The sequence below is a fragment of the Ictidomys tridecemlineatus genome, chromosome 6 (genome assembly GCF_052094955.1).
Source record: "Ictidomys tridecemlineatus isolate mIctTri1 chromosome 6, mIctTri1.hap1, whole genome shotgun sequence".
NCBI lineage: Eukaryota > Metazoa > Chordata > Mammalia > Rodentia > Sciuridae > Ictidomys > Ictidomys tridecemlineatus.
In genome coordinates this window covers 36,317,747-36,338,136 of record NC_135482.1, presented here as the reverse complement: position 1 = coordinate 36,338,136, position 20,390 = coordinate 36,317,747, and the positions used below count along the sequence as shown (strand labels likewise).

The 20,390-nt window shown below is 32.5% G+C and overlaps 1 protein-coding gene across 1 annotated transcript in view; it reads left to right on the top strand.

Annotated features, from left to right (window-relative positions):
* Positions 1-20,390, top strand: part of Ptprq (protein tyrosine phosphatase receptor type Q) — a 197,072-nt gene that overhangs the window by 47,617 nt on the left and 129,065 nt on the right. The window contains exons 18-19 of the mRNA XM_078053099.1: positions 14,324-14,484; positions 15,601-15,746. Of these exons, the coding sequence (XP_077909225.1) occupies positions 14,324-14,484; positions 15,601-15,746 (307 nt within the window). The remainder of the gene's footprint in view (positions 1-14,323; positions 14,485-15,600; positions 15,747-20,390) is intronic.

The following is a 20,390-nucleotide window of genomic DNA, read 5'->3' as shown; positions in this document are numbered from 1 at the left end:
TAAGTTTTCCTCATATTATGTAGTGGTCCAAGCACAAATAATATAATCTTTGCAGTTTAAAAAAAAGCAATAATGTTATGGACAATTACATTAATTATACTCTTAAAAGTCTGATAGACCAATTTGTATGATTATAAGCATATAATTTTAAACTCTTCTAAAGTTTTACATGAACATCATGCCACTGTCTTTTTAAGTTTAAGGAAAAAAATCAATTAAAATTTAACTTAAGAAAGTATTTTTTCAGAAATCTGTTAAGGTCAGTTTTCCATTGAGAGGTACTAAGCATGTTTATTTTTTCTCATCCCTTATGTGCTGATTGCTTATTTATCTTTCATTTGTGAAAAGACAGTGTGTCTTGTGATGGCTGTCTTGCTTCATGAAAACTCAGCAGATTAAAATCTTCCGTTTGATCTAATGTAAGTCCTCTTAGGAGGACTCACCAATTATGTAACACATTTCCTAATGAATTTTAAATATTTCTATTTAGAAAATGAAATACTTTATAAAACATAGACATTTCCTTTCTTTTATATTTCTGATTTGGAAGGCCCAACCTTGAATGAGAGGCTACAATATTTTAAAGTCTATTTTTCTTTCATAAATTAAGATTTTTCTCTTCTTATTCCCCTTTTAAGCCTTTTTCTTACTGTTCTTGAGAGATACATAGCCTTGTGTTTTTTATTGCCTGATTCTTAGTCATTTTATCTGGTTATGGCAAAATTGAGAGTATCATAAAAGATGTTAGTGAAAAGGAAGCAATGGGAAGAAGTTAACCCCCCTCCCCACATTAACCTACTCCTTCTTTCATTTGGCAATATTGTTAGAATACTGAAATGCATATGAACAAGACACACACAAGACCCACTCCTCCAAGGAACTTGGATTCTGAAGAGATAACTTGATTATATACCCATAAACAGAAATGAATGGATCTCATGGAAAAGAGGATTGCTTTCGATAGAATGTTCCCAGAAGACCTTGTTGAAAAGGTGGCATTAAAGTGTGTTCTGAATCACAAGAAGGAGCTTCTTACATGTGATGATCTGCAGAAGGGAATTTTCCAGAGAGAGAGAGAGAGAGAGAGAGAGAGAGAGAGAGAGAGAGAGAGAGAGAGAGAATAAATATCAGCTATCTTTGCTCTGTGGGGAAATGTAGCTTGTCATTTTGAAGACCAGAGAGGCCACTGTTGCTGGGGATTTGGGCACCATTGAAGAGTAATATAGAGGGCAGAAGGAAGAAAAAATTTAAGAACTAAGCATGATGGGAATTTGGTCCTAATTTTAAATAAAATAGGAGTTATGGAGTGTTTCAAGGACTTTAAGGTTTTTTAACAGAAAATGAATTGTAGGGGGCGAAGTTGTTAGCAGGGTCCAAGGTAGGAAGATATTTTAGTAGTATTGGCAGGAGACGATAACAGAGTAGAAGAGAGAGTGGGCATCTCTTAGCTGTGGAAGACAAGCTGATATGACTTGGTGATACATTGGCTGTAGAGATTAAAAGAAAGAAAGGGTGGGGGAGGAATCAAGAGTGGTGAATGCTAGACATTTATGTCATTTACTAAGTTAGAAAAAAATTTAAGCAAAATAGGTTGATAAAAGGTGAGAATAATTAACCTTTTTCACTTATATTATCACAAAATTTTTGTGCCTTTGGTTTCAAGTCCCACATTGTGAGAACCTTGGTCCTCTGTAGTGACCAGGTTTCTCTTCCCAGAGCCTCAGCTATTCTTGGCATAATGTGTAGCACATATGTGGCTGGAGACCATATTCTAAAGGATGCTGTTTACCTGTTTCTTCTCTTTTCTGGGTGTGACCTGTTATGGTCCATAGAAGCTACCTACTCTAGGAACTTTGCAAAGATTCTACTTGTTTTGAATTCTGAAATGCATAGTAGCCAGACTTATTGAAAATAATTAATAGCACTTATTATATTACTTAAGAATATAGCAAGGCTGGAATTTTATATGCTGCAATTTAGATGTCATATAAAACATAACTTTTTATTTTCTGTAGCATGTTCCCTATGTGTGTGTGTGTGTGTGTATGTGTGTGTGTGTGTGTGTGTGTGTGTGTGTGTGTGTGTGTGTTGTTTTTTGTTTGTTTTTGCCATAATGATGGGGGATGGTAAAGGTCCTTATTTGAGATAACTCATTCTTTTCTCTTTCTCCCTCTGGGCTTGGTTCAATCTCTCTTGGGGTGTTTATTCAGTCAATTCAAAGTCTCCTCCCTGCTTGTACTTTTTATCTCATCTTTCAGAGGTATCCATTCTTAGTCTCTCTTCTCAAGACAGATTTTAGATGCAACAGAAAGGAAAGGGAATGAGGGAATTCCAGGTTTGTGAAGTTGTAATTCATCTAATTTGGCAATCTTGGGAATTATTCCAGTACTGAATTGTAGTCATAGTTTTTAGTTTTAAGGTTTTTATTTTCCTATTTTACTTGGTTCAGCCTCAATGCTTGTCTTAGTCCCCTGATTCTTCTGGAAAGTATGCTTTGACGGTCAGGTAGCTAGATATGTTCCACTGTGTCCTCTGTCCCAGTCAGCAGTGTGCAGGGTTTAGGAAAATTACTTTCACATCCTTCTTCCATTCTCAGTCATCTGCTGGAGGAACTCTTAGGTCTGGAGAGTGCCATACTGAACAGAGCTTTCTTAAGGGTTTGCATTTTTTCTTTCACTGCTAAAAAGAAGCAGGACTCTCTTTACTTTGAATTATTCCAGTACTGACTTGTAGTCATAGTTTTTAGTTTTAAGGTTTTTATTTTCCTATTTAACTTGGTTCAGCCTCAATGCTTGTCTTAGTCCCCTGATTCTTCTGGAAAGTATGCTTTGACGGTCAGGTAGCTAGATATGTTCCACTGTGTCCTCTGTCCCAGTCAGCAGTGTGCAGGGTTTAGGAAAATTACTTTCACATCCTTCTTCCATTCTCAGTCATCTGCTGGAGGAACTCTTAGGTCTGGAGAGTGCCATACTGAACAGAGCTTTCTTAAGGGTTTGCATTTTTTCTTTCACTGCTAAAAAGAAGCAGGACTCTCTTTACTTTGAAGCAAACCCTCTATGCCCTGAGATTTCCCTCCCAAACCTATTTGGGTATTTTTATCATTCTACCCTCACCCTAAGATCCCAGGATACTCTAGTCTGACTAGTTTGCTCTTTTCTGCTTCTTTCTTTGTAGTAAAAGGTGTTTTCTTTGACTTAACTGATAGAATTGTCCTTACTTTTTATATCAGGTCTTAAATATAAAACTCTGGGGTTTCAAATCATCTAGAGTTGTGCAAGTGGAATGTCAGAAACACTTATCTCTCAGCAAAACTTGGGTTTGTTTATACACAAACACACATACCTGTGTACTTCAAGTTATACTGTTCATTGTGATATTTAGGACATAAAACTAGCATTAAATAACTAACGTAAATTGAATTATTACTTGTTGAATGGATGATGAATGAAGAGTATGTTTTAAGAGTTAGAGACTCAATATTGACTATTTTTGTCATTTCTGCTATAATTCCACTGTAGAATTCAAATAATGAATTCTACAGTGAAATTGATCACATATAGAAAAAACACAAAAGGATACATATTTAAGAATATTATCTGAAACATATATAAATTATAATGAAGTATATATTTTTAAGTATTTTTAAGTTTCCAACATCTTCTTACTAAAATACTTTTTGGCAGCTTTAGCCAATATTGCTAAGTGAATGGTCATAATTCTGGATTCTCTCATTAGTGATTACTAATACTCTTTTTGGGCTCTTGCTATAATCAATTTTATTGAGAAGATATGAAGCAGGTATTGATATAATGAACATGGATTTGAGTCAGTGAGGTGGGATTAAATCTTGACTTCACTGCTCAATTATCTTGTGTTTTCTGAAAATATGAATAAATAGTCATAAATGGCAGGATCCCTGTTTCAAGGGTCCCTATTTCTAATAATTACAAATTCTTCTAAGTATACTATTCTGGGTGTTTTTTAAAGTGTGTTTTCAAAATAAAGGCTGTGTATTATATTTGTTATACTGGGTGACTTCTCTCTTTGTCATGAATATTTCTGTACAGAATAGCTCATGAGGGATCATGTGTAATTTATTTCCACTGCTGTATGAGTCACATTTGGTTTATAGATGATGTGTTCAGAATTGGTTTTAATCCATTGCATTTAAAAATGATTTTGCCTTCTAAAGTTTGCTTTTGAAATAACTTTGTTCATCTATCAAGATGGTAAAGTTGCATTTTTCCTCAGTGATTTCAATAAATTATGTTTTCAAATGATGCACAGTCCTTGCATTCTGAGGGCAACCACCATTTAATAAATGTGTATTTATTAGAGTACTATAAATTTATTCTCTTATATTTTAAATTGAGGCATAGTGTTCTAGTAAACTAATATGAAGCTTATTCACTTACTATATTTTTTAATTCAAAGTAGATTTGTTTAACAGTTTTGCTTTCATAAGTGTCAATAAAATTTAACAGTTTTTTCCAAAACTTCCCCAAAAATATTGCTGAAATATTGTGGAATGAAAGGGATGCTAAAAACCTTAGCTATATATGAATCTTGACTTTAAAATGTTTCTAATTTTTCTTAATAATAAGTATGAGAGGAAAAAGTTGACTCAGTCAGTTTGACAAATGTTTGCTAACCTCCCTGTGGAGATGCAAAATATTAGAACCTTAACATGATTTAGACTTATTAAAGATAAAATATGCCTATGTGAAATAACTAAAAAGTACTTGCTGAGAAACAGATTTGGAAGTAAAAATTATTCAGATGCAACTCTTTATTAAATGTCACTGATCAAATACTTTCCTTCATAATATAAAAACTTACCATTGTACAGAACCTTTTGTATGCTTTTAAAGTATTCCTGGTTCTGCTTCTTCTAGTTTCTAAAGATTATCACCCTATTAAAAATCATCTAATGGGTAGAGAATTTAGTAATAGGAATGGGAAGGGCCCATTTTAGATTTCCTGAATTGACCTCCCATTGTGGAATAAAGGTGGTAAAGATCAGTTAATGAGTTAGAGAGGGTCTCCCTGGAGGCAGCCTGTGAAGGATTGAAGGCAGGGTAACTTTTAGGAGGCTGATTATGGAACAGAATATAGGCTAGGCTTGGGAGAGTGGGAGAAACAAAACCTAGGTAGATGGAGTCTCTAAGAGTACAACAGTGCTTTGTAAAGATAAATGTGAGTTTCCAGTGGGATGATGAAAGCTGTGTCTCAGCTCTATCCTGCTAGTCATTTCTATGAATCACTCTGAAGCTTGGGTGCCAAGGTCACAAATACACTACCCATGGGCCACCCATGCTACACTGGACTTACAAATAGCTCAAAATTCTAATTGTCAGCAGTTAAAAACTAGTCCATACCTAGTAAAACTCCAGGTTCCTTTTGTTTCTTATAAATATCAGTATACTTGTACAGTATTTACCACAGTGAAGATGACCTGGTGTTGAATAGTGGCTGCCCTTTTAGGTGGAGCATTTGCTCTGTTTTATCATAGCTCCTAGTATTCCCTGTGTAAATCTAAACTTGTTAGTCATTTATTTTACATGTCTGAATCTTGAGTTTTTAATCTCTTAATTTAGGGAGTTTGTTTATCATATTTGTAAAATGCACAAAACTGGACTAGATAGTGATTTTTTTGCATTCCAGCCTTGGGGAACAAAATGTCCCAGAGGGCTGAAGAAAAGTACTCAATCCAGTGCAGTAGTTACCATTTTAAAACAAGTGTTTCAAGATAGTTTAATGAATCTGACATTATTACCCTATATGCATATGATGACAAAACCTGTGTAATTCTACATCATGTACAACCAGAAGAATGAGAAGTTTATACTCCATTTATACATGATACATCAAAGTGCATTCTATCTTCATGCATAACTAATTAAAACAAAATAAAAAAAACAAATATTTTTCACACATATTTTCTTAGTTATATTTGCAAAAATACCATAAATGGAAGGTATTATCTCCATATTACCCCCATTTTACAGTTCTAGAAACTGAATCTTAGTGAGATTAAGGATTTACTAATATTACAGAACTGAAGTTGACAGTCAGAAATCATACCCAGGTCTGTCTTACCCCCAAATCCTGCTTTTTCCATAGCATTTGGAATAAATATTAGAATTGGCATTTGTTCTAGAAAATTGGCAATAAACTTATAAGATTAAGGAAGTCTTAATTTGGTAAAGACAGAATTGTAACAAGACTAAGCTTATTGTATCAACTTATAAGTGATATTTCTATAAAAAAAATCACTGGTTTGTTATTGGTCAGCATTGGGTAATGGACGCTACCTATTATGAGAGAATGAAAGTTATACTGTTTCAAATGTCAAACCAGTTGTATTACTTGTTACTGCAGTTGGATATGGAGAAGGCAGAGCTTGTTAGGGGAACAGGGATAAGGATAGTGGAAAAACTTGGGGTTAAGACATGTGAAGAAATATTAAAAGAATGAGAATAGAGCAATATTAATAGCAGTCAGGTTTCTTTTTAGTTTTGATTACTGGACACATCCTAAATTGGCTTAAGAAAAAGCAAATTCATTGATACATGTAACTGAAATGGCGGGGGATATACTAGATGGATATAGGAACTCAATAATATCAGGAAAAGTGGGAAAAAATGAAGCTTTAGAGGTGGACAGGCCAAATATATGGAGTTCTGAGGCCAGAATGAGTAATTTGGATTTTACTGAGAGTATAATCAAATGGCCTTGGGATGTTTTCTCCAGAGATGTGATGTGTAGGTGCAAGGTTTAAATGAAAAATTAAAATCCTGTATAGTACTAAGAATCATTTAACATTTCTCTCCCCCCACTTTACGTGTGTGTGTGTGTTTCTATTTTTTTGACTCTATTTTTAAGAATTCAGTTTGTCACTGAGTTATTTCAGTTACTTCCTTCTTAAATAATATGAATAGTACAAAAAATGAATATACTACTGGTATTACTCTACTAAAGACCTGAATCCTGAAAGAGCTTAGTTTTCTTTCTATAACTCTCAACCCATTCGTATTTTCTTGTTTAATAAGGACCCGTCAGTTACGTGGTAAGCTCTAGGGGAATAGGGACTAAATCTTATCATTAGTTACTGGTTCATTGTCTGGCATATAGGAAGTATTCAATACAATTTCTAAAGCAGAGTATGAAGAATCTGGAGAAGAGATCATGTGGGTGTACATCCTAATGTTTGGGTCAATATTAATTTAAGATTCTTAGTACTTTGGATTTCCATAGTTATATGTTTCATCCTGTGTATGCTTTCTCTGATTTATTGATACCCACATGGGAATCAAAAGCTATGGAGAGAGGGTGTGAAATAGAATCCAGAACTGCCAATTTAGGGCATTGGGGTGTTTATATAATTATTGATTATAGGGAGGCTAACTTCGAGAATGAAGGATTTTAGTTGGATGAAACTAGGCTGACGAACTAGTTTCATACTTTGGAATTCAAAACATTTTTAATACTCAACTGGATTTATGATTCCAAATATGATTTGTGTGAATTCTGTGTAGAGATACAGAAAGAGAATTGGAAAGCAATAAGAATTTTCTCCCAAAGTATAAAGTTAAATAAAGGTGATTTCACAGAAAGTAATGATCAAATGCATTCTAGTGATGGCTTTCTGTAGCTTCTGCTTGCTTGAAGGCTAGAATCATAATTGAATCTAGAGGTTTGTCTATTCCTCAGCTTTTTTTTATAACCAAAGTTTCCAGTGTTTTGCAGTAATTGAAAAGCAGATGGTTTGAAATTGTATTCTTTGGTAAGGACCAGGAATAACAATAATCTAAATTTTAGATTAATACAAAATCCACATGTTTATATTTTAAAGCAAGGATTAAGGTTGATATCATTTAACTAAATTATAGAGTCCTAAGCAGGACTGTCTTTGAGAAATGAAGCCTTGTTATGAGAAATTAATTTTGTGATAAGGTATTTGTTACTACTGAATAAAAAAAGAAAGAAATTGATTATAAATAAGTTGAGAGAGCGCTGATTTATAAAAAACAACAAAAAACATTTACAAAAAACATCCACCTGGATAACATATTTTTTCAATTTTCCATATTTGTGATTATAATTTAGAAAGCTTTTATTAGCAGACAATCTACCACTGATTGTATTTTAAGATTTATTACACATTAAGCACTGTGCATGACCTTGGCTTTTTAGAGATTTTTTAAAAATTTCTACTGTATTTGGAAAATTTAGGGAGGAAAATATGTCTTTCTTATTTCTTGATTTCATTCATAAGATTAATTTTATATTATATTTATTGAACCCATAACCTAATTTCTCAATAGAAAAGTGTTTTGAGATCTATTTGCACTATTTAAATCCTGCTAAATGATTGTCAAACTTCTATAGATTTAAATACAATTTAGGTCAAAATTATTTACTCATCATTATACTATACCGTTATAGTTATTGTTTACTAAAAGTGAATCTTCTTCCTCATAAAAATTGTATTCATTAGTTAGTACACAATGCTTTAAAGTATCAGATATGATGCTTTGGTCTCCATTTGTACAAGAGTGAATAAATATTCAATCAGAGAAGAAAAGACCAATAATTACCTGCTTGTTATTAATAATCACATTTAAGTTATAAATTCCATATGAAATTAAATTATATTTAAATTAAAAATTTACAAAAGGAGAAAGTAAAATTAATACATGGCTTTTAAACTATAATAAAAATAATAAATATAATAATAATGAGAGAAAGTAATTGGGGTAATTGATCCAGAGAAACAAGGAAAAGCACAAGTTAATGTTATTCATGAAGAAGTCAACATAACTACAGCTACTTAAAAATGAAAAGATAATAGGCTATTTTGAACAACTTTGACAACAAAGTTTCAAACTTGAGTAAAATCACAAAATCCTAGTGAGTTATAACTTACAACTTTCAAAGGAATGGAAAACCTGGATGCATATGAACTTCAGAAAAGCAGTGGTAGTTAATAACTCTATATTAATCCAATAGCTCACTTTCTGACATCCTTAACACAAATTTCTGAGCCCAGTGGGAATGACATCCTTTAACTGTGACTGTAAACCTTTCAAACCAGAGGCAGAGTCTTTTTCACCTTCATATTCCCATCATAGACTATGGTACATATATTACAGTCTCTCAATAAAAATTCATTCACTAATTAAATAGGATATAATATTCACTCTGTCTTGCTTTTTCCATCCTTACTGAACTTTGAGAGCCTCTGAAATTCATTTTACTTGGTTTTGATGAGCTTTTCCTCTTGCTTTCCTTAGAATTTGTCCCAAATTATTTTCTCTATCCTCCAGCCCTTCTTACCTGTTTGATAGCAGGTAACTCAACATCCGTTCTGTACTGAAAATGAAGGTGGCTATCTCAAACTTTATTGCCCCAACAACTTGCTCTCCAAACCTATCAACTCATGTACATCCTTAACCTTTGCCTCCATTCTCAGGTGATAAAATCTCTCTACAATCTCTTTTTTATGTATTTTGGATCCTTATTCCTTGTCTCTAAGTTTTTGGAACCTTCCATACCTGGCTAATTTGGGGCCATTGAATACATTATTACTAACACTGATATTACCAAGCTGTGATAAGTAATTATTATTCTAGAATAAAGTGTAACATGAAAGAGCAGATTCATTATAGGGCATGAAAATTAGTGAATCACTGATTCATATGAGGAAGAAAATCGTTCGATAGAGTTCAGTAATTGAATGCTGATATTCTTTATATATATATATATCATATAAATGTGTGTATGTATATATATATATATATATCTTTATTTTATTTATATATTTTTATGTGGTGCTGAAGATTGAACCCAGGACCTTGCATGTGCTAGCCGAGTGCTCTACCTCTGAGCCACAACACCAGCCCTGAATGTTGATATTCCTTTCTTTGGAGATCAGTATTTAGTGAGTGAAAAGATTAAAATAGAATGTTTAGATAATGTTTAGATAAAGGCAGAGAATTTAAAAAAAATAAATTCATAGAAGCATACAAGAATGGATATAATCAAGTTAGATTACCTCCATGAAACAAAATATTAAATGATGAATTATAATTAAGATGATGCCCTTTCAAGGAGTCTCAAACCTTGTATAGGAAATCACACATATTCATACTTTAGCAATGGGGAAATTTGTTTGTCTTCCATTGGCTTGGATATTCAAGATTCCTTCCTAGACAGTTGTTACTTATCATGGTAACTATCAGAAATGAACAAAGAAATTGGTAAAACAAAGAAATTGCTCTTATTCTCCACTTTTCCTTTTTGACCTAGATGTCAAATGTGGTTGCCTTTTTGAGGAAAAAAGATGTTAATTAGTAAATAACTTCATCTCAAAGACTAAATTTTTTCCTAACATAAGATATTTTCTTGGTATGCGACATTTCCTTCTATGAGTGAAGATAAAAAACAAAAACAACAAAAAAATCTTTTTATATTTATTCAAAATAATGTCCAAGTAATCCAAATTAAATTTCCAAATTAAAATTTCAAGTTATAAGAATAGTCTTTGAGGTTTAATATTAGATCAGTAAAATGAGGGCAATGAAGCCTGCCATTGATTTTTTTCTTAGTATTAACATTTATTGAAAAGTGAAATATTTTAAGAAATTAAGTATTGTATAACATTTATATTCCTTTCATTTTCACACAGTCTGTGACTAAGAGTTAAAATCACTTTGTCAGTTGGGCCTTCTGGCTTCCTCCCCCACTCAGCTACCTGTTCTACTCTCAGGCTTTGCAGGCTCCCTCCCCAGTGAGCAACTTACTGTATCCTGGGGTGTGCCTTAGTCTTCTATTCTCTACTTTGATCTTAACTGATTTCTTTGATTATTGTTTTCCCTCCCTCCCTCCCTCCTCTCCTCCTCCTCCTCCTCCTCCTCCTCTTCTTCTTCTTCTTCTCTCTCTCTCTCTCTCTCTCTCTCTCTCTCTCTCTCTCTCTCTCTCTCTTTATTTTTTGCTTTTGCTACTTTTGCCAGGCACAAAGTAGATTTAAACAAGTTTTATTGAATATAGAGTTCACAATATCATCTCTAATTTCACAGGGAGCGGAGAAGAATTCATCTATGATTAGCACTGGCTAAAGATTGGTCCTCCCTAATTCAGACATATACTCTTCTCCTTTTAAAAGACTTCAATAGAAGACAGCAAAGAGAATGTTTGAATAGATATTTTTAAAATGGAACCACAAATGATCAATAGACATATAAGAAGACATTTCATTTGACTCATAGTCAGGGATGTGCAAACTAAAATTTTTGTCAATTAGATCTGCAGAAATTATGAAGAATTTGCCAAAATATGTATTCTCATATGTTATTGGTGTGACTCTAAATAATAATTTAAAGTTTGGAATGATGATCATTTTGGAGCAATAATCATTAATATAAAGGATGTATCAGTCCATATCACTTAACAATCACACAACTTAACAAGGAGAAATGAAGTTACTATTGTGAAAAGTATTTATTGAAGGATGCCTACTGCAGCATTGTTAGTAATAGCTAAAGAAATAAAGAGAAACCCCCTAAAAGTTAATTCTTAGAAGAAAGACTGGAAAACTATAATACCCCCAAATTATGTGGTTATAAAAACATAATGATTTGGATTTCTTATTTACATAAGAGAAAGAAAATCAAGATTCAGAAAATACATTTTTATATATGAAAATAAAGCATGATGAAGGAACATATGAAAGTTCTTTTCTAATATTTTAAGTCAATTAAGAACAAAACAGATTTTAAAACTAATCAGCTAATCCCAAGAGTACAGCTCAACACAGCAGTGTCTCAACTGGGTTTCTTATATGTGGGAGGGAGTGAACCCTCTCTGCTGTTGAACTGCTCCCTTGTTGGCTCCTTAGAGAGTAGAGATCTCATGCCTTAGACTACAGGTTTCTGTGTTACCACCATTGGGGCAACAGATACTCAGAACAAGGAAGATGGAGAGGGAGCCTCAGTGACAGTTCACTTGTCTCTTCTTTTCCCTTCCCCTTAGTTCTCAGTTTTATGACAGAACATTTCATGCAAGCCAAAGATATATACTGAACTATTTCATATAAAGTTTATTTATGCTCAGTTCTTCTTCTATCTCATTTATTAGAATACCAATCACAATTCTAAAATTAAAAAAAATCCAAACTTATAAGGCATTAGTATCTGAAAACTTTTTGCTAGGTGTTAAGGTCTGTAAACAAGTCAAGATGGCGCCTGGCATTTTGCCAGAGGGAGTGGTTTGTGAAGTAACACCAGCGAGCCATTAAGTGTGGAGATATTGGTTGACTGCTGTATCTAGTTTATGTTAATTAAGATAAGCTATGTGTAATGTATATATACCCCTCCTGTCCTACAATAAACGGTTTCCACTCCTGCTGTATCAATGTACACAAGTTGTTCGTGTCCCCCGCCTCCCCCATTATTTTGCTGCAGCCGGACTGCCACAGCTAGGACTATCTTATCTCTTATGGCAAACCAGAACAGATGTATAAAGTATATCGATTTATGTCTACTGAAATAAATTATTGAGTTTCTTATAAGGAAAATTTATTGAGACTATCTTCTTGTTACTATAATGTCTAAATACTTGAGACAAAGTTTATTTTAATGTGCATTTTCTAAGCAATTTTTTGATTCTGCCTTATCTACAGAACAAAATTTGGGTTTTTTTATAGTAGCCAGATACTTATCTGTAATATTTTGCTGTGAAGAATCAGGGCAAGAAGATACTGAGGTAAGGTGCATTGTAAAATATGCTTGAAGAGTAATTTTCAAAATAGACATAAGGCAATTAGATTACTTTAGCTAACACCATAGCTTTAAAGATCTGAATTGGATTAGCTCTTCTGCAGTATTCTGATGACTGTGACCTATGAACAACAGCAGTGCAGAATTGGGTCAAGTTTCCATGACAAGGCATCATTTTCTGAAACTAACAGTTATAGCATTAAGAATTTTAAAAGCTCCTCTTCTGTGATCTCAATGAAGTCAAAGAAAGCTCTCTCTACTGCTTTTGGAAGAGAGTGTCTAATGAAACTGTTTCAAATTGCTGAATGGCCTGGCTAATCCCACCTGTCTCCAGTTGTAGACTCTGAATCCAAGATTTTTCTCACCATGCTAAGCTATCTATTTTACAGATAACAATACTTGTATTTGGAGTAAATTGGCAAGTCTGCGATAGTAAAACCATGGTTGAAGTGTTATCTCTTGGTGGTTACCCTTATTTCATGTAAAATCTATTATTCCTCTTAAGGATTTCCATATTTAGATATTTAAGTAGTAAAGAAAGAGTGTTTTCTGTTTAGAAGGGATATCCAGTTACTTTTTGGGTACCTTGTGTTTCCAGAAAAGAAAAATATGAGATTATATGAGACATTCTTTTTCGGTGATATTGATAATATTCCCTTGTTGAAATTCTATAATATTTTATTGTTCTAAAATGTGTATTTCTTTTTCAGATGCACATTTTTAGCACAATTATATACATGTTCATTCCTTGTTTTTAGGTAGTAATCTGTGTTCAATTCAAAACTCTAGAAACTGAGCGAATGTGACTAAAATAAACTAGTTGTAGTGCTAAATAACTTGCAGCACTTCATTCTTTGGGGGGACTTTTTGGTACTTACTTGGAGAGTTTTGCATTCATATTGATTTGACTTATTTTCTTTTCTGACATGCCATTTTTAAATACCTATAAGATTTTGATTGAGTCAGAGATGTGAATTGTTTTATTCTTTCCTGTATGATATACATATGTTGTTTTCAATATCATTTCTATTAAATAAGGAGAGCCTATAGACTTGCTATTTTAGATACAACTAAACTGTATTTACAATTTTTTGATTGAAGTTAATGCCATTTTTATACAATATATGAAAGATGGCTTTGTTTGACAATCAGTTATATAAGTAAGATTTTGCTGACATTTAAAAAGAATAAATATTTGAACAAGTAAACCATTAGTATAAAAGGGAATGCTGTAATTACTTTGAATACACAGTATTCCTAGAGACCCATTAAAATGGCCCAAACTGTAATTATGAACTTGTTATTAACACTTGATTGAATTACTAAATGTACTTGAAAGCAAATGAAGTTAATTCACTAAAATATTCTGAAATTCACTATTTTTAGTATCTTAGGATAAGTGAAATCATTATCCTATTAATTTAGATTAATACATCTCTATATGTAAATGCTACTTACGTTTGAAATACTTGTGCTTAAAAAGTAGATGGAAATTTTTAATTTAAAGGCCAATTATGCAGATAATATTCTTTTTTCTTTCTCAGGGATATATCATCATTAAAAACCATTAATGTAACTGGAACGTCATTAGAGTTTTCAGATTTGGACTATAATGTTGAATATAGTGCCTATGTAACAGCTAGCACTAGATTTGGTGATGGAAAAACAAGAAGCAAAATCATTAACTTTCGAACACCAGAGGGAGGTGAGTTCTTATTAATAGAAGCCAATTTTAAGAATATTGTGCTTAGAAAAGCATTCAGTATCAAAATATTTGAGTGATAAATGCATATTATTGTCACCATCATCATCTTTTCCTACTTCTCTTCTTTCTCTTTCTTCTTTTTCTCTCTCTCTCTCTCTTTTTCTTTCGTGGACCCTAGGATGGAACCCAGGGCCTTGCCTCCTAGAAAAACACTGTACCACCGAGGTCCATCTTCAGTTCTAATATCCATTTTCAAAATTGCATCTACTTCCTAGTTGTGTGATGTTGGAAAGCTAGTTAATCAATCTTTGCCTCAATTTCCCATCTATAATGTAGAAGCAATATCATATCTACTCATATGGTCCTTATGAGGATTAAATAAATTTATGTTTGTGAGTGCACTCAACACAACACTTACATGACACATAATAAACATTTGTTTATTATTTGTGATTGTTAAATTGAAGAAAATAAAATGCATGAAGTCAGCTCTCTAACCTCTGACCTTTATTATTCAATTTCACAATTCTAAACTAGATAGGAATTTTATTTTATGTTTTTTCTATTGGAAACTTGTTATTATGTTGCTTTAAAATCTAGAGTAGTCAGCAAGATTTAGAGCCAGGGAACTTTTTTTGGAGGGGAGGATTCTGGGGATTGAACTGAGGGCACTCAACCATTGAGTACTATCCCCAGCCCTATTTTGTATTTTTTATTTAGAGACAGAGTCTACTCACTGAGTTGCTTAGTGCCTGGCTTTTTGCTGAGGCTGGCTTTGAACTTGTGATCCTCCTGTTTCAGCCTCCTGAGCTGCTGACATTATAGGCATTACATGGCTTCTGGCCTCCATGGTAGTATAGTATGAAATCCATCTGTCCTCCACTTGAATATTGGTATGGTAGACTGTCCCAATGAGTCTTAATGTGGTAGGATGAGTCAGAGTGTCTTATGGATTTCACTTCTAACATCTAAATAGGTAATATATTAAGTTGTTTTAAAAAAATAATTCTCATTTCTTTAGCTTAACAAGTGTGGGAAAATTCAGGTATTTCAGACACTACTAGAGGCCACAAGTACAGGGTTTTTGTTGTTGTTGTTCAATTATTTGTTTTACAGCACCCAGTGATCCTCCCAGAGATGTTCATTATGTAAATCTCAGTTCTTCATCAATAATTCTCTTTTGGACACCTCCTTCAAAGCCTAATGGGATTATACAATATTATTCTGTTTATTATAGAAATACTTCAGGTACTTTTATTCGGGTAAGAACTGAATTTTCTCTTATTGCATTCTTTAGTTATGTTGTTAATGAAGACTTGCTGTGGTAAAGAAATTTACTTATTTTACATTCATAATTGTGCACAGACATATTTTATAAAACTCCCACCAATGGAAAAATGTGGTGGAGAATGTATTAGATGCATTTCAACACCCCTCCATGTCTATATCAGTTTTAAGTGTATTTAAATAACAATGAAGATGCCACCTATTTAAAATTCTATATGTATAGATGGTCCTCAATTATACTTCCTCCAAGAACTGTTCTTAGTGTTGATGGTTTTTATTTATTCTGTTATTTTTGTAGTTAAAAACACATTTTCACTTTGTTTGTTTACAATATGAATCGTTTTAGGGTTTGGATATGTTTGTGTTTTTCTTCATTTAAAATTTTTTTGATTATGGTCAAGATGTTATAGTTATTATAATATTATTATTGCTTAAAATCAGATATGATGAAGATCCTAGGAATGTGATTATTTTAAAATTGTGGTGTTAGGTTCTAGGCTTGCACTGTTTGTAGTGGGCACTTTATGGGATGTATATGATGATAGTCATAGTAGCCCAAATTCATTTAATTTAGAAAAATATTTTCAATTTTTTTTCACAGAATTATAGTATTTATCCAGATTAATTTTTCACAGAACCTTGTAAAGGACAAAATTGGAGTTGTTGTGATTGAATCAAAGGTGGGAAGAGTTAGAAGATAATTTTGAAAATAGAAGAAATTCTGCCACTTATAGAATATTTACTAAGAAATTATTGACTGTGTGTTGATTGTGATTGTGGCAAGTCTTTGTATCTTTTTAAGTAACAGTAAAGTAGAGATAGAATTTTGTAATTCTGAGTTGTATAATCCTGTTTGTGCCTGACAATCCAAGATTAGTCCTAGAGTCAGTGTTTGTTAGTGACAACCTCTGGGATTAGGCAAGGCTTGCTTTAGTGCCACTATGATGCATTGCAGGCTGATGAATAGGTAAGGGCAGAACTTTGCAAACCATCTCACGACTAGTCCAGAAGAGAGAAAAAATGAGTCCAGAGGCTGGTTCAGTGTTTGCAATCTGCCCTCTAAACCTGGGGTTGTACAAGTACAACTACTTAAAACGTCATGCCAAAATGAAAATTACTTTTTAAAGACATGCAGATATAGAAATAGATTTAATTGTACAAATTTTAAAAACAAATTCCTTAAGAGCAGAAAGAAAAGGAAGGGTCCAGTTTTATTCTCTGTTTTACATCAAGTAGTTTTTATCATTTCTTTTTGTTCTTCTCTGTTTATGAAAGAAAAAATGGAGATGAGTGAGGCAGTTTTTCACCACAGTATTGTATACAATTTTAACAATATTCATTATATCATAAAAGGCATTCAAATTGCAATTTTTCTTCTTTCATACATTTAACAAGCATTGCAAAATGGTTTCTATAGTTCTACATCTTAGCCATGTTTGCCTCTTACAATTTGCTTACAGTTTAAACATGATTATATTTGATTCTCTTTGTCCACATCTAAATAATCAAGTATAAACATCCAACTATGGTTTCAACATCCTTTTCTAAACCTATATATTCAAACTTGGTATATAATATGATCCCATTTGCAATTCATTTGTCTTAGAACATGTTATCTTTTAAGTAATCTTAAGAATGCTTTTAAGTGTGACAGCTGCAAAAGGGCACAGGCTAATGATGTTAAAGCGCTTGAGAAGTATAGTCTCATATTGCTTCAAGTTCATTCCTGCTTTAAAGTATTCCTAAGGTTATTGTTAAAAATAGCATCAACATCTTTGCTACCTGATTTTCTATTTGGGGTTTGTAGAAGAACTCCTCATAGCAAGAATTGTATAGCTGAATAGGTGTATAGCTTTTTCCTTGTTCTTTCTTCTCTTCTTTCCCCTCCCCACAGAATTTGTAGAATACCTCATGCTGAGTAAGTCATATTAACTCCTATTGCAGGTATCTGCTACTTTTCTTATTTCCCTTACACTGTAGCAATACTTTGAAGAAAAGAACATGTGACATTATCTTTCCTTTCCCTCATGTTCCCTGGAACAAAGTGACGTATACATAGCTTTAATGCTCAATAAACATTTTAATAGAAAGAATATAAAATTATTATAATTGACACACATTTTCAGTACTTAGTTATAATTTTGGAACACTTGAGTTTGGAGTGATCTTTCCTTCTTATTATCTTGGGGAACTTAATCTCTCTACCCCTACTTGGCAGTTCATCTTGTTCTTTCTTTTCTTTTTTTTTTTTTTTTGTTCTTTCTTTATTTGTCACACACTGTTTTGTATAGATTATTAACTCTCGTCCATTTTAATTACTACCAATTTATGTCATGTCTTTTCAGTGTGCCTGGCAAAATGCCTTATATAAAAAGCACTAAGTGAATTTTGGTTGATTAATTAATCAAATTTGAAAGCTTTTACTAAATACTTTCTGACTGTATTTACATAAACCAAGGAATAATCCTTAATTAAGGTAATTAGGACCAAAATACATTTTGGAGACAAAAGTAAATAGATGAATGAAATAATAATCTGGATAATTGATCTCATTTAATAAATTTATCACATATCTATGCATGCTGAGTCACACAACCCAACAGGACTTCTGGTTGATTCAAAATTATTTATTACTCATGTCATTAATGTTATAGGTAATTAGAATAAATTCTGTAGCAAACAAAAATAAAAAAATTAAAATTTATACCAAGAAGTTTTAAGTAATTAATATTTTTAAGTGATGCTTTATATTAGCCAGTTATTTCATATATAAAATAAATATATTGGAAGGCATTAAAGTTTATATATCTTATTTTGTGTGTTGTTATATGACTTTAATATGGCTGTTCCAAAATAACTAACCAAAAAATTGAAGTAAATCTTTATTTCATTCCCTCTTTTCTTCCCTCAAACTAGGAAAAGAACCACAAAATTTTATTGAATGTAATTTCTGGATAAAATTCAGAACCATCTTGTCTATACATTTAGTCAAATTGATTATAAATTGTTAATTATTTTAACAAAACTAATTGCCATTATTGTTTTTTCTGTGTGCCAAATATGGTATTAATTGCTCTATGTGCCTCATTGTAATCTAACCCTCAAAGCTCTCTGTAAGTGGAGATGATCATTTGCTTTTTACAGTTGTGGGAAGAGAAGTAGATAATCTATTGAGGGCTTTCCTGCCAGAACTTGAATGTAAGGTCTATAAGACTCAAAGCTTTCCATGTGGGTTGGGATGATTCAGATTACTTAGTATAAATACATTATTATAGAATTATTCATACTCATTTGTGGTGTGCTTTTAAAAATCTATTTTCCTTTACTTTAGAATTCATTTTGTTTGATTATGTGATTTGTTTTTAATTTTTCACCAGAAGGAAAACAATTGCAAGAATTCCTTAAATATTAAAAAAAAATCTTTGGGATAAATATAACTATCAGGAATGAGAACTTAAATATGTCATTCTGTACATTAGAGAGTACATTTGATTTCTCTTTGCTCTCCAAAATTATAGAACAAAGAGGGCTCACTAAAGATGCATAATAATAAATATTTAAGTTTATAGAAAGAGGTAAACACTTTCATAATTCCTCTATAATTAATGAGAGGAAAAAATTTAAAAATTTATATTTCCAAACTCGTTTAAAAACAGTGAATACTTTGAAAAGTACTTAAGTGTTTCATAAGGAAAACAGCCACTGATCAGCACAGTTACAGCGTTTTCACTTTCATTACCAATATAAGCTTTAAAGTTTTTTGGTATATTTATTTTTTAAAGAAAAATTTCCCAAAGGATGTAAAAACAGCATACTACAGGGACACAGCCATATCAATGTTTATAGCAGCACAATTCACCATAGCTAAACTGTGGAACCAACCTAGATACCCTTCAATAAATGAATGGATTAAAAAAATGTTGTATATATACACAATGGAATATTACTCAGCAATAAAAGAGAATAAAATCATGGCTTTTGCAGGTGCATGGATGGGGTTAGAGAAGATAATGCTAAATGAAGTTAGCCAATCTCAAAAAACCAAATGCCAAATGTTTTCTTTGATATAAGGAGGCTGATTCATAATGAGATGGAGAGAGGGAGCATGGGAGGAATATATAAACTCTAGATAGGTCAGAGGGGTTGGAAGGGAAGGCAGGGGGCATGAGGTTATTAATCATGGTGGAATGTGATGATCATTATTATCCAAAGTTCATGTATGAAGACACGAATTGGTGTGAATATACTATGCATACAACCAAAGATATGAAAAATTGTGCTGTATATGTATAATAAGAATCATAATGCACTCTGCTGTCATATAAAAATAAATAAAAATAAAATCAAAAAAAGAAGAAAAATTTCTACCATCTATTCCTCTTTTTTAATTAAATAATTTATTTTAATTAGGTATATATGACAGCAGAATGCGTTTTGATTCATTGTACACAATTGCAGCACAACTTTCCATTTCTCTGGTTGTACACGATGTAGCATTGCAACATATGTGCAGTCATACATATATCTAGAGGAATGATGTCCATATCATTCCACCATCTTTCCTACCTCCATGTCCCCATCCCACCTCTCTCTCCCCTTTGCCCCATCAAAGCTCATCA